The sequence below is a fragment of the Mastigoproctus giganteus genome, chromosome 5 (assembly GCF_048544385.1).
Source record: "Mastigoproctus giganteus isolate SK-2022 chromosome 5, ASM4854438v1, whole genome shotgun sequence".
In the NCBI taxonomy this organism is placed as follows: Eukaryota; Metazoa; Arthropoda; class Arachnida; order Uropygi; family Thelyphonidae; genus Mastigoproctus; species Mastigoproctus giganteus.
The window spans coordinates 178,541,554-178,556,998 of record NC_143579.1 but is presented as its reverse complement, the minus strand read 5'-3'; the positions used below and the strand labels follow the sequence as shown (position 1 = coordinate 178,556,998).

The 15,445-nt window shown below is 34.5% G+C and overlaps 1 protein-coding gene across 1 annotated transcript in view; it reads left to right on the top strand.

Moving 5' to 3' along the window:
• Aldh7A1 (aldehyde dehydrogenase 7 family member A1) overlaps window positions 1-15,445 on the top strand; it is a 78,184-nt gene that overhangs the window by 18,756 nt on the left and 43,983 nt on the right. The window contains exons 3-4 of the mRNA XM_090374278.1: window positions 5,509-5,787; window positions 13,857-14,162. Coding sequence (XP_090230404.1) covers window positions 5,509-5,787; window positions 13,857-14,162 — 585 coding nt within the window. The remainder of the gene's footprint in view (window positions 1-5,508; window positions 5,788-13,856; window positions 14,163-15,445) is intronic.

The window sequence follows — 15,445 nt, the reverse complement described above, 5'->3', positions numbered from 1 at the left end:
ACCTCCTTTTATTATTAATATTCCTTAAATTATAAACAAATAATAAATGTTATAAATAAAAAGTGTAGTTGATAAAGCACATATTTATTATAAATGTTACATTTATTATAATTAAACAATATGAGGGGTGGGTCCACAGAGGTGAATGAAACTCAGAAGTGGGCCACAAGCAAAAAAAGGTTGAGAACCACTGGTCTAGATGATTCTGCAATGCTTCTTTAACCAGTGATGACTCCATTATTATTTCCCTGAACAGAAGTTAAACTAACGGTTCTCAGTGGCTCATTATTCAATAGGAAAAAAAGACATCTGCCTGGGGGCCCCAAAATCACTTTTTCCAAAACTCATTGCTGTTTTTTACTAATATTTATTAAGTGATTTTTTTTTTTTTATCAGAAACTGAACTTTCTACCTGCAAAGGTCAATGAACTTGAAGATTAATTTGAAAATTACGTTTTTTTTTTTTTTTTTTTTTCCCTTTCAAAAATGGTTTTACCAATTTTGATGAAATTTTATATTTAGTTCTTATGTCATATAATTTGTTTATTTTGTTTTCACATTAAAATGAAATTGAAGTTTTTCCTTGGGCCCCATGAAGGTGTAATGTACTACTGACAGGTCTGTAATAACTCGTGTCACCCTTTGATCTCCCTTTGTGGATTGGGGATACATTTGCACATCTTCAGTCCATGGGGACTTCCCCTGAGTCCAAGAATGCTATCATAATTATGGCTAAGGGTTTTCTTACTTCCTTTGCCACCTCCTTTAATATAACTGGATAGATCCCATCCACCCAAGGTGCCTTATCTTTAACTTCAACAATTTCTCCTCCACTTCACTCTCAGTTATTATAAAATTATTAAGCTCCTGTTAGAGTTTAATAAACTTCTTATCTTCCACTTCCCTACAGAATTCCTCATGTGTGAATGTAGATGCAAAATAATCATTGTTTGTCAGCTATTTGAGCAGGATCGTCAACAGTGGAACCATTCAATATCAAGTGGACTAATCTGATTCATCCCATTTCTTCTAGAGTTTATATAAGTAAAGAAGTCTTTGCTGTTTTTCTTTGCATCCTTTGCCAATGATTTTTCATAATCTGCCTAACCTCCTTTGTGACTTGATTACCGTATTTCCCCATGTATAAGACGCACCCATTTTCGAAAAATTTGGGGTATAAAAACTGGGTGCGTCTTATACAGTGGTTGTAGATTTTTTTACTTGCATTTCCCACTTTTTCGCACTTGTTGTCTTTGTGCTCATTGTTTTGCACTTGTTACCGGTATATTAGATTACGTTTTGCCACGTTCTGCTCAGAAATGGCTCAGAAAAGATTTTCGTACAGTGCTGAATTCAAGTTACAAGTGATCCAGTTTGCAAAATTGAATGGAAATTGTGCTGCTGAATGTAAGTTTGGTCCTCCTTCAACTGAGAAAACAATCTGAGAAGAAGAAACCCTACTGAAAACGCCACGGCAGAAGAAGGCCATGAGAGGCAAGTCAGCAAAATGGCCTGATTTAGAGAGGGAATTGAAGATATGGATTGAAGGGCAATTGGAATTCCTGTGTCCGCAAAGATGGTTCAGCATGAGGCAAGAAGAATTGCTGATGAAAAAGAAGTTACTGATTTCAAAGGAGGACACAATTAGTGCTTCAGGCTCATGAAACGGAATGGACTAAGCATGCGTGCGTACACGCACCAGACTTGCCCAAAAGATGCCTGAAAGCTGTGAGCAGAAGGTCCTTGAATTTCATCGTTTTGTCATTCAATGTCTGAAGACACATCAGTTTGAGTTGTTTGAGACACAGATTGCAAATATGGACGAAATCTCCCTTCAATTTGATGTCCCAAGTAACAGAACTGTTGATAAGAAGGGGGTGAAAACTGTAACTGTGAAGACAAGTGGACATGAAAAGAGGCATTATACAATTGTTCCAGCTTGTTGTGCCGACGGAACCAAGCTGCCTCCTATGCTGATTTTCAAACGCAAAACAATGCCAAAAGAAGACATTCCTCGAGAAGTGATTGTCCATGTTCATGACAAGGGTTGGATGGATCAGGATGGGATGAACATCTGGTTTGAGAAAGTTTGGAGCAGGAGACCAGGTGGGCTCTTACGCAAACCTGTCCTATTGGTGCTTGATCATTCAGGGCACACATAACAAAAAACACGAAGATTGCTGCAGAGCAAAAAACAAAACTTGCCGTCAAACCTTGGAGGCTTGACATCCCAGCTCCAACCACTTGATGTCAGCATTAACAAACCCTTCAAAGCTGCCATGAGAGACGAATGGAACCAATGGATGAAGTCTTCTGGGGACAATTTGACACCAGCAGGAAGAGTGAAGAAACCAACTACAGGAGAAGTTTGTACCTGGATGAAAAGATCCTGGGATAATATAATATCAAGATTGAGATCCTTGTCAAGTCAAGGCATTTCAAATGCTATAGATGGAACTGAGGACGAGGCAATATATGAAGACAGTGATTAGTCATCAGACATAGATGAGGACAAGCTAATGGATGGGAGTTTTGACAGTGATGAGGAGTTGTATGAATTTTATGATGAATAAAACTTGAGTTCAATAACTTTATATAATACATTTTTTTTTTTTTTTTTTTTTTTTTTTCAAATTTCGGGCCCCAAAATTAAGGTGTGTCTTACACATGGGGAAATACAGTATATCTGCCATAGGCTTCTGTGTTGCCCGATAATTTGTATGCATCCCACGAATTTTTCTTCTCTGCCACAATCTCTTTAGTTCATCTGACATTCATTTTTCATCCAATGTCATCTGTCACTCATTAGTTCATCCATTTTTGCACAGTATTTCATAATCAGTACGAAAAGCCTAGTAGCTTTCACAATTAATTCCGTGAATGCTTCCCATTTAGAATTTGCTGTTGGTAACATCATCAGTTGGTGCCACTGTATAGAATTTAAAAACTGCCTGATAGAGATTTGGAGATGTAGAGTAACTCACTGATATGCGACCCTAACTAAATTCAAAAGCAAGAGCCAATCAACAAATTTTAATGTGATTTTTGCATAAAATTGTCAAGATTGGGTATTTTTGTTTTCGTAACATTTTACATTTGACGTGAATTATATACCAACAGTGTTGTCAGGCATGCTTTTGTGGCATACAGTTAATCCCCTTATCCCATAGCAGGATGCTATGAATGGCAATATATATCTAAACATTGTTGCAAATGGGAAACACCCAGTAAAGTTATTTGTTTATTCCTATGGACAAGGGTGATTTTGAAATGACTGTGGAACCATCTAACATGCCAAATTTGTGAAAGAGTGGTTTGAGCATCTGCCCAACCCATTTTTTCAAGCATCTACCCTGGCTAGCCCAATTATCCAATAATCATTGTGGAAAGGCTTGTTCATCAGCAAAATTTGTGCATGTCACTCCAGGAATTACAGACAGTTTTGCTACACAAATGGTTTAATATTCATATCACTTTTGAACACTTTGCTGATTCTGTGCTGCCATGTCATGTTGTGAAGCATTAGTTTGGACCAACGATGGTCTAAACACTTTTCTCTTTGTCTTAATGAAGTCGCCAGGCAACATATTTCAAAAAATTCTTATTAATATAGGTTTTAATTTTCTGACACTGTTTTTATTGTTAGTAATATTATAGTAGAGTGTTATAGTAGAGTATTATGTAAGCCACTCCCCGACTTACATAATACTCTACTTACGGAAATTTGACTTTGCGTAAGTTTTTGCCTGCCGGTGCAAACTTAAAAAAATCATGGTAATGTATTTTGCATCCCGTAGGAAAAAATGGAGGTATCGTGAAAATGTCGTGTAATGTGAACCCAATAACACATTGGGTTTTTTTTTGTTTTCTTTTTGGTAATTCGTTCCAAGACCTCGGAAGTTGAAATTTTCCCTATATAACTAATCTGTTTATCTCTCTAAAGGGTCATTTTTATAATGGAAATTGCGCTAAACTTTCATCATTATCATATGTCCCATTATAAGAATCAATTTTGAACGCCTTTGTGATATTTTTCTAAAACACATTTCTGGAGGTCACTAACATAAAACAATAAAAACAATTTGCACTATCCTGTTTACTGGACACTTTCTGTTAGTGCATTTAATGTTAGTGCATTTATAAACGGTAGTAAACTCGATCTTATTGCATTTGCAATAATCCCAATAACTGGAATTATGTGGGTTTTCACGTTATTATGGTGAAATGTGTTACCCTTCAATGAAATGTTCAATCATATAAAAAACATAAATTTTCAGAATCTTCTCTTCATTCCTATTTACTTATTACAATGGTGAAGGGAAAGCGAACAACGGAAAGTACAAGTGCTGGCAGTGCTAGGAAATGACACAAATTGATTTAGAAATGAAGATGATTAAGAAGTATGAAGCAGGACAAAGTTTGTCATCTATTGCATGGAATTAGGTCTCACTGCTTCAACTGTGAATACTATTTTAAGGGACAGTGTGCGTATAAAAGAACATGTTACAAGGATCAGTGTATTTCACACCGGGGCCAGTCTGCCCCAACAGTGATCACAAAACAGCATTCAGGTGCTATATGGAAGATGGAAAATCAGATTCAGAAGCAAGTGCCCCTGAATCTAATTCAAGCAAGAAGTATTTATGAAGGTAAATACTTCTTGCATGAAAGTACGGCAAACCCCAAACCAAATTTGTGACAAGCAACAGGTGGTTTAATAGGTTCAAGCATCACGCTGGTTTCCAAAACATTAAAGTAGGTGGTGAAATCGCTAGTACCGATTCTGCAGCTGCAGAGAAATTTTGTGATGTGTTGGAAAAAAAACCCTTCTAAATCTCTAGAGCCCTCAACTTCCGCAGTGCGTGCTTATCAGCTGGAGAGTTAATTCTGGCAACGACATTCAAAAGGTAAAACTTTCTGATGTTATGCCTGTCTCCTCTCTCTCTCGCTCTCTCTCTTTTTGTAATTTTTATAATTTGGAAATTTTTGTACACTTTTGTAATTTTTCCTGCGCATGAGATAAAAAAAAAAAAAAAATTGTATAATTCAATTTACATGTTTGTCGAACATTTATTTTTTTGCGAGTGCGGAATTTCCCTAAATGTTTATTTAGGGAAATTCTGACTTAAGTAAAATTCGACTTGCGTAACATTCCGCGGAACTCAACCCTTACATTAATCGGGGAGTGGCCGTATTTATTATTCCCCCTTCCCCAGAAAATCCATCCCAATAATATATTGTTGTAAGCTGGGACCTGTATGACCTACTTCCTCTGCCCCATATGAGACTCCCCTCTATCTCCCCACCATAAAACTTGATCTTGAAATTTGAGATTCTTTTTAGTCTTTTTCAGTCGCATAAACAGAATTTGGAAAATTTTTAATATTTTCATATGCTAAATTGTTTTTAAAGGATATTTTGAGCTATCAAAAATGTTCAACATTTCATTGAAAAAGTTTGTATTTTATTTCATGTTGTTATTATTAACTGTTTAAACGTTTTTATTAGGTTCAAGAGTATATTGATGTTTGTGATTATGCAGTAGGCTTATCACGTATGCTAGAAGGCAAAATGTTCCCATCTGAAAGACCAGGTCATGCACTAATAGAAATGTGGAATCCTCTTGGAACAGTTGGTATCATTACAGCTTTTAATTTCCCTGTTGCAGTGTATGGGTGGAACAATGCTATTGCAATGGTTTGTGGAAATACAATGATTTGGAAAGGGGCTCCTACTACACCTTTGACTAGTGTGGCTGTTATTAAAATTGTAGCTTCAGTACTTGAGGTAAGGTTATTGGCTTATTTAATAAAATTTTAAATGCAGTAATCTCCAAACTTTTGGATAGCACATTCCTGATAAGTAGTTAGTAAATCAGTTATTCATGAATCAAGATCAATTGTTCCATAGGTATCTGCCCCACCCTCTATGACAGTATAATTGTTTTGCCACAAGTCAATTTTTTGAAAAGGCCTGGGTGTGAACCCAATTGGAGATTGGACGAATTCTTAACCCAGAAGTAGTTGCACCTGTGTTTGTAACAATCACAGTAATGTGAAACCTGAGAGGGGCCCAACTTTGTTTTTTATTTATGTAAAATATTTTTAGTTTTTTTTTTTTAATTCTGCTTGTGATACACCAGTATTTCTTATTTTCATAACGGATTGCAGTAATTAGTACAGGTCAACCATCACTAATCCGGCAACATTGGGACCTGTGGGGTGCCGGATTAGTGAGTTTGCCGGATCACCAGTGGTTATTTTAGCACATACAATTTACCCAACAGCTAACCACCTCATCCTACTCCTATCTTTAACATGTTGACTGCCAAGCTAGAAAAAAATTCCCCAGGGGCCAAAAAAATTTAGCAAATAATTTGATTAGTAATTCTAAAATAAATATTGTAATGTTGGTGTTGTCATTTTTTCGCTTAAAATATCAAAAAAAAAAAAAAAAAGTGTTTTTTTTTTTTTATGTAGCATATGTGGCTGACGTGGCCCAGTAGGTTAAATCTTGAGAAGCTGTTTCGGCCACATACGTGTGACGCTATTACAGCATACATATGAAGGTCGTTTGTGATTAGTTTATTGCATGCGCAGAGAGTGCTGCAATAAAACTAATTGCGATAAAATAAACTCTGAAATGTCGCAATAAGTTTGTCAGTATTGTTAGAGATTTTGTGAAAACAAGTTCTTCAGCGCGCTATATATATATCCATCATATTGTGTTGTGTTTTTCCGCAAGTTTGTACAAGTGTTGTAAAAAAAAAAAAAAAAAAAAAAAATCTGAAAAAGAATGGCTAAAAGAAAATTACTAAAATAAGAGGAACTGAGAGAAATTGCTGGAATTTACAATTAAGATGAGTTAAACTTCTCACAGACACCCCGCTGTCGAGTTTTTTCAGAAGTTCAACTTTATCTGTTATGGACAATGTACGGTGTTTGCGCTTTACACTATCAGAGGCACTTCCTCTATGCGTTGGAACCATGACTGGGTCCACAGAGAAATATGTTATTACTCTGTGGCTGGGGCTAAATGTGAGCAGGTTATAATAATAAATGCAGAAAAGCAAGTGGGAATGGCTTGCCAGTGTTTACGAGTTCGCGCCAACCACTGATGCAACCAACGCCACCAAAACAGTAACGGCAGGTCGGTGCGCTGACCGGGGAAATTTGAAATTACGTTTGCGGAAATTATGTCTGAATTAGCAGTGTAACCGGATTACCGGTGGCCAGATTAGTGATCGACCTGTATTAGTAATGGCCATATGGTGCAAGGAAGCCTAAGGCTTATGCTGCACCAGCCAAAAAAAAAAAAAAAAGAGTTGTTAATAATAAAATAAATAATAAAAGAAAAGGAAATAGCCAACCTATGCATTTCCCTTCTCCCATAAGTAACTATCCAGCTGACCTTTTTTTATCCAGTTTCCCCAAACTGTCTGCCTCTACCACCCATGTGGGTAACTTATTCTAGTAATTTATAGCTTTCTGGCTAAAACAGAACTTCCTGCAACCAGTCTAAACATCTCCCCTGTAACTTGAATTTATGGCCCATAGTTCTAGAATCATTTATAACTGTGAAAATTGCCTCCTCATTCACTTTACTTTTGCTTCTCGGAGCCTTAAACACCTCAGTCAAGTCTCCTCTAAGGTGCTTAGTTTCCAAGCTGTGTAACCTACATATTCAGTCTTTCCTCACATAGATGCCCTTTTGCCAATCTCACCAGGCGAGTTACCCGTCTTTGGACCCTTTCAAGAAACTCAGTCTTTTTTTAGGTGCAGTCTCCACACTTGAACACAGTATTCCTTGTTTGGTCTAACAATAGCCGTATAAAGTGGGATTATGACTTCCTTATGTCTACTAGCAAATGTAGTAGTAATGGAGGCATGTGATGCAAGAAAGCAAGAGCTTATGTAGCATCAGCCAAAAAAAAAAAAAAAAAAAAAAAACAAATTTTATACATCCATTCCCTCTAAAAGTTTGTCCAGTTCCTACTTGAATTTATTTAAGCTATCAACTTCTACAGCGACAGATGGAAGTTTGTTCCAGCAAATTAACGACATGCTGGCTAAAGGCAAATTTCTGCACATCTATTCTACAATTGTCTTTCTTCAATTTGAATTTATGCCCCCTCAGGTTCATAATCTGAATGAGCAGAAGAATCCCATCAGAATAGAGCTTACTCAACTCATTCAAGGCCTCGTACACCTCAATCAGATTCACCTCGCAGGTGCCTAGTCTCCAGATGCTGCAATTTGCAGAACTTAAGCCTTTCTTGGTAAGAGGACCCCTTTGTTCCCCTCATCAATCTTGTTGCTCTTCTCTGTACTTGCGGAAGCAACTCTACATCCTTCCTAAAAGAGGCCTCCGGACCTGTATGCAGTATTCAAAGCATGGCCTGACCATCGCCTTATACAAAGGGATAATCACTTCCTTTTTCCCTACTAGAAAAATTCCTGTGTATCCTTAACAATACCCCATGACCTGCTCTGGCAGCCTGTCTGCATTGCTCAGAAAACTTCATATCTGACTGCACAATTACTCCCAGATCTCTTTCATTTTCTACCACCCTAAGTCTGTTGATGTTTGATAAATCATTGGTAGGACGCCATGGGCATTCCTTGCAACCTATCTACAGTGCACGAAGAACTTTGTCTGACTGTATCATAACTCCCAAATCCCTTTATTCCACTACTGACTTCAGTTCAACTCCACGGAGTTATTTTGGGGTTGCTGTTGTCAAGGTGTAATACCTTGCACTCTGCTGGATTAAAGCATAGCTGCCACTTTTCTGACCATCTCTGCAGTTTATCTGGATCACACTGAAAAAGCTCTGCTTGGCGGTAATCATTAACTGCTCTACCAATCTTTGCATCATCTTCAGATTTAGACATCACGCCCTCTATCCCTTCATTGATGTCGTTTAAGAAAATCAAAAACAACAGTGGTCCCAATACTGATCCTTGGGGAACCACACATCTTACATTAACCCAATCTGACGAATAGCCGTTTATAACAAACCTCTGCCTGCTGCCCTGAAGCCATCCTGTTATCCATCTAAGAATTTTCCTTGTGATTCCAACCTGTCCCAGCTTATAAAGTAACCGCTGATGTGGGACTAAGTCAAATGCTTTGTTGAAATCTAAGTAAACAGTGTCCAAATTATTCCCTACATCTAGTTCACTGTGACCCTATCAAAATAACTAACCAGACTTGTTGAACGTGAATTTCCCTTTTAAAAAACCATGCTGCATATCCTTAAGAATTCCATTTCTATCTAAATATTTATTTTTTAATGGTCAACTTTGTTCTCTCTCTATCTCTCTCTCTTTCCAAATACAGCCATACTCTAGCATACAGTGGACCCCTGCTTTATGATGTTAATCCATTCCAGAAACACCATCATATCGTGAAAATATAGTAATTTTGAACCCAATAACACTTTTTTTTTTTTTTTTTTTTTTGATAATTTGTTCCAAGATCTTGGAAGTTGAAAATTTCACTATATAACTTAAGCTGTTTATCTCTCTAAAAGGTGATTTATCAGTTTACATAATGTAGGTGCACAAATTCAATACATACAGTAGATTTATGTCAAATAAGCACAACACAAAAAATCACTTCAACTAAAAGATGCAAAAACAAAACACGCAGCCAACATATTTACAAAGCTGTTATTGTCTGAGAGGAAGGGACCTTGTGGTCCACTTGGAGACAATCGTAAGCCCCTTGTAAAGTGAAATAAATAAGTTAACATAATCACTGGTTAGTAGAATCAGCCGTTTATAGAATCAAATCTCAAAAAACCAATTCAAATTATTAAAATGCACTAAAATTTCACTGTTTATTAGAATCACATGTTCGGTTATAAGAATTGATTTTGAACCCCTTTGTGATATTTTTCTAAAGCAAATTTTGGAGGTCACTACCATAAAACAATAAAAATGATTTGCACTTTTCGGTTTATTGGGCTTTTCTGTTAGTGCAATCTATTATAAATGTGTGATAAACTCGATCTTATTGCATTTACGATAATACTGATAGCTGGAATTCTGTGGTTTTTTTTACATTATTATGGTGAAATTAGTTTCCCCTTCCATGAAATCTTCAATCATATAAAAAACATAAATAAATCAAATAAATTTTCAGAATCTTCTCTTCATTCCTATTTTTTAAGCTTCATATACTTTATACTTCTTATCTCACTTGTGCATATCATGTTAGCTGCAATTTGTGTGTGCTGTGTTATTGATTGCTTATCTTTTTTACTGTTTTAAATTTTACAACCAAAAAAAGTCAGTGAACAGAAATATCAATTAGTTAGTATGTTCATATTACAGTGTGTATTAATTAAGCTATGTACATAAGCTTAAATTTATTTTTATTTTGCTAACCCATGGAGAATATTCTTCCGACTTTCACATAATTTAATTTTGTAAATTGGTAAGGTAATAAAGTGTAAATTTGTAGTTCACATCTTTACTTTTATAGCCTGTGGATAATATTCTTTCTATTTTCACTTATTAGAATCATTGTTTAATATAATTAAAATTCAATTTCCAAAAATGATCACAATGATCTTTACTTACTATATATCGTATAGTGAACGATATTTTATTATGGAGAGTCCATCGTAAAGTGACTTGATTGTATGAACCAATTGTAAAGCAGGGGTCCACTGTACATATAAATACTTTAAAGAGTGTCGCAAGTGTTGCAGTATGATTACTTCCATCGTTTATCAACCTCTATGATTTGTGGGTGCCTCCGTGGGCAGGAGCAGTAGCGCATAGCACACGCTTCTTGATTAGACCCGGGTTCAAGTCTGTGACCACCAAATAAGGAGGATGCAGAAAGGTCAGGGAATGACTACCGCATATCCCCGGAGCAATATGGCCTTAGTTGCTAATGCTCCTAAAAAAACCAAAATAACAACAAAATAACTATGATTTGTGACCGGTCTCTCCACTAGTTTCTCATTGGTATTTAATAATTATTGCTGACAAAAAGGCAGCTGTAAAAAATTTTATATTCACTATTATTATTTGAGACTTTTTGAACTGTTATTAATATATGCAGCAAACAGAATTTTTTTTTTTTTTTTTTAGAAAAAGAAAAAAAGATTATAGTGCAATTGATTTTTATAGAGTATTTAGGCTTTGTAGGTATATCTAGGAATTGGTGAAATAATGAGCACTTAAACCTATGTGGAATGTAATCTGCCTTTAATTTCTTAAAGAATTATAGATTATTCTCACATGTTTCATATTATTTCCTGTATCACTTCTTGAATAACTGTAAAGACAGCAGAACTGATAAAATAAGATGCTATGACTTACCTAAAGTTGTTAATTTTTAATATAAATTATTACCCATTAATTTGATTACACATTATTACATGTTAAATTGATTACATATTTCTTATTGGTTAAGGTTTAGTCTTGAATTAGTTAACAAATAGCTATTACAAACATCACGTAAAGAATTAAGTTTTAACAGTTTTAAATAATTTTTGATGTTTAAAACTGCACGTTAGAATGCTATTAAGCAAGCAAGAAGCAATTTCAGAAGAAATAAAGCAGCTTTTTGAGCTTTCAACTAATAGTGTACAGAAAATACAAGCATGGGACTTGGCGATGATTCAAAGTTCTTCACACAAAATAAAGGGAGAATATAAATGACTGAGGAACATGGCTCCCATCAACCCATTTGTGAAAGGCAAATTTTTCTAATGTAACAAAATTGTGAACGAAATTAAGAAATTGTATATCTCCATAAAATTATTTGCGACCTTCAGCAGTCTAAAAGCTAAGTTTGAAAATTTTATTTCATCCAAACAAGTTTTCCCCCCTGGAGGATTAAAATATAAAAAAAAAATAACAAAGATTACTGAGTTTCATTTTTTTAAGCTATAATAGTCATGAAGCTCTATGTATATGAGCTGTATATTAACACAAGCACTGTGTTGTGTATTAAGTATATTTTCACATACTTCAAAAGAGTATCCATATTTTGGGATATTATTTGCTGTTTAATACTTGTCTGTACAAAAAAAAAAGGTGACACCTCTTTTCTAGCACTGCCACTCATTCAGTAAACCTCATAATATAGTGTTCATTTGCTCTTACTAATTACAGCTATGTGCAGTTGTCATGGGGGTGCTTGCACAAACGATTGCCTAGTGTGATCTTACTTTAGAGCTCCCAAGCAAGAGTGAGAAACCATTGTGGATATGTAGAGCTTTAAAAATATACATTTGATTACTGCCCTGGTTGTGTTAAATTATTTTGTGTGTGAGAATTAAGCTGCTATTTATGGAAGAGATTATCTTTTCTCCCATTTTCAATACTACTTTGCTGAGCCAAGTTAAAAGGCAAAAGATATAAAAATTTCTATGTTCAAATTGAATCATTCTAACATCCTGAAAAAAAAAATATATATTTTTTTTCATGTGTTATTTGTTTTAACATATAGCTGTGTGCAATATTATACTTTCACATGCAATTAATCTTTTCAATAAATACCAACTTAGTTGATGTGCACAATGGAAGGGAAAAAAAAAAGATTTAATTCCACAACCAAGGGGCACCAGGTGGGCAGGAGCAGCAGTACGTAGCACACGCTTCTTGATTAGACCGGGGTTTGAGCCCGTGACCACCAAATACGGAGGATGCGGAAAGGTCAGGTAATGACCACCGCATATCCCCAGAGAAATATGGCCTTAGTTGCTAATGCTCCTAAAAACCAAATAACAACACAACCAAGGTAAAATTTCACAATTTTAATTAAACACACTTTTCAGCTCTACACAGTTACTGTGATTTTTCCTACCTATTACACTCTGTTATTCTAAAGTGAGAACTGATCACTGGCTTGTATAATAAGGCCAATTCATTCTTAACAGTTTACCAAAAACAATAATGCAAAAAAGAAAAATCACTCTTTCTTCGATTGAAATACAAGCATTAAACAGCAGATAATATCCAAAAATATGGTCTCTCTCTCTCTCTCATGTACAATTCTACATAATGAACAAAATGGTATACATCATACTGCATGCATGATGATGGCAAAAATAAAACATAGCAATCTTGTTATCACATCATTACTGAATTTTTGCATGGCACAATTGTTATATTTCTCAAGTTGACTAAATTAAGTCATTAACCATAAGTTCACAAATGTCTGTTTTTAATGAGAATTATGAAAATTATGGACAGCATTAAGAAGAAGAGTGACTATAAATTTCTCTTGATTAGTTAATACCGACATGTTCCAGACTTGTATGTATAGCTCATTTAAACGAAAAACAGAAGTATTTTGGTCCCTTCAACTTCACATTAATAAGGTTTTACTGTATATTGTATGCAATATATAAGACAGGATATAATATGAGAAATTATTTGCTGGTTAATAATTTCATTATGGATTAATCGATTTGTATCACTGAATAATAAGTAGTGATTTCAATCCATTTTGATTTATTTAGTAATTATAAAGATTGATTGGACTGGTTTCTTTTGAGGTACTTGGTAATTGATAATGTATTTTTTAAGTTATGACATTAGTTGCATTATTAAATTAAATATCCAAAACCTTGCTTTGTAAGGTAGTTATATACTTATTTTAAATAATAATACAGTATTGAAATTTTTGGATTATTTTTAAGTTCTTACTTGTTTTTACAATTATAGAGACAACCCTGGAATGTTAAATTTAAAATATTCAGATATTTTTATCTGTTACAATTATTATACTTTTCACATATATTATTGTTTGCTAGAATTGTGTTATTAAAGAGTGCATGTTTTTTTGATATTGCCAAAAATATCTTCATGTAGAATATCTCATTTCAGGAAAATAAATTACCAGGTGCTATATGTGCCCTTATATGTGGAGGCAGTGATATCGGAGAAGCAATTGCAAATGATAAGAAAATTGCTTTGGTGTCATTTACTGGAAGCACACCAGCTGGTCATAAAGTAGCAATGGCAGTTCAGAATCGTTTTGGTAAAAAAATATTGGAATTAGGTGGCAATAATGCAATTATTGTTGCTGATGATGCAGATGTAGATATTGTGGTCAGATCTGCTTTATTTGCCTGTGTGGGAACAGCTGGTCAAAGATGTACTACAACAAGGAGGTTAATCATTCATGAAAAGGTAAGAAGATTTAGGTAAAGGTTTTGAATTATTAAAACTATCTTATTTAGCAGATTATTATATGATGCCTTATAATAATCTATTTTAAATATCAAGGCACATTCTTGAATATGTGCTTGTCCATGGTCCTATCCTCGAGTTTTGTATCTACAATCAAATGGTCTTGACAGAATTAAGTTTCATATTAACAAGAATTAAATTTAATTTTAATTATAATCTTAGATTGAGATGAGTGATCACTTTCGGCTGACTTATAAAAGTGTTGCTCTCTGCTACTTAAGTATTATAATGTTTAGCGGTATATCACAATATTTTGAACTGCATAACAAATTCATTGTATTAATGAATGAGCTCAATGCATATATGTGTTGTTTATTGATAAATGAGAATAAATCCAACTGTGTGAGGTTTTTTTTTTCTATTTTGAGATAATATGGATATAAATGGACTAATTTGCCTATGTGTATATATGGACTTATGTATATATATGTACATATATATTTGTGTATATATTATATATATGGACTTATCATTAGAATAAACTTACAGATTAAATAAACCAACCACTGAGCATTAAAATATAACATTTTGTTAAGAAAAGGTAAATTATTTAAAAAATTTATGTAAACTTATTATGCTAAATTTGTTTGAAATATTCTTTGCAGATTAATATCCAACCTTCCTATCTCAATGCCACGAATCTGTCATATACTTGGTGTTAATGTGAGTAGTGATCAGAAAGTTCAGGGACCGACTTTGTATTTTGAAGTTTCTGCATCATAGCGAGTTGAGATTTGTCTAGACAGGGAAATGCATGAATTACCTGTTTATTTTTAGTCATCTGAATTAGTAGATACTGAACAAAAGGTGTTCTGTGTGCTTCATTGCATTTTATGAGTGATTTTTACTAAGCAGAGAAATTGAATCAATTTTTTTTTTTTTTTTTTTGAATTACGAGAAAAGTGCAACACAAACCCATGAAATGTTAGAAACTGCTTAGGACAAGTGCCATGTGTTGTGTGAAGACTTTTTAGTGGTTTACAAAGTTTAAAGAGGACTGCTTGTCTGCAAAGATTAACCTGGCTCTGGCTGCCTTTCAACTTCAAAAACAGTGATTCAGTCACTCGTGTTCATGCATTATCAGTAGTAGAGGCATATGATGCAAAAAAGCAAGCTTATACAGCATCAGCAAAAAAAAAAAAAAAACCTTCCCATTTCACCTATCTATTCGCTGTTTACTCCAGTTGTTTGTCTAGTTCTGCCTTGAATTTATTTAAGCTGTC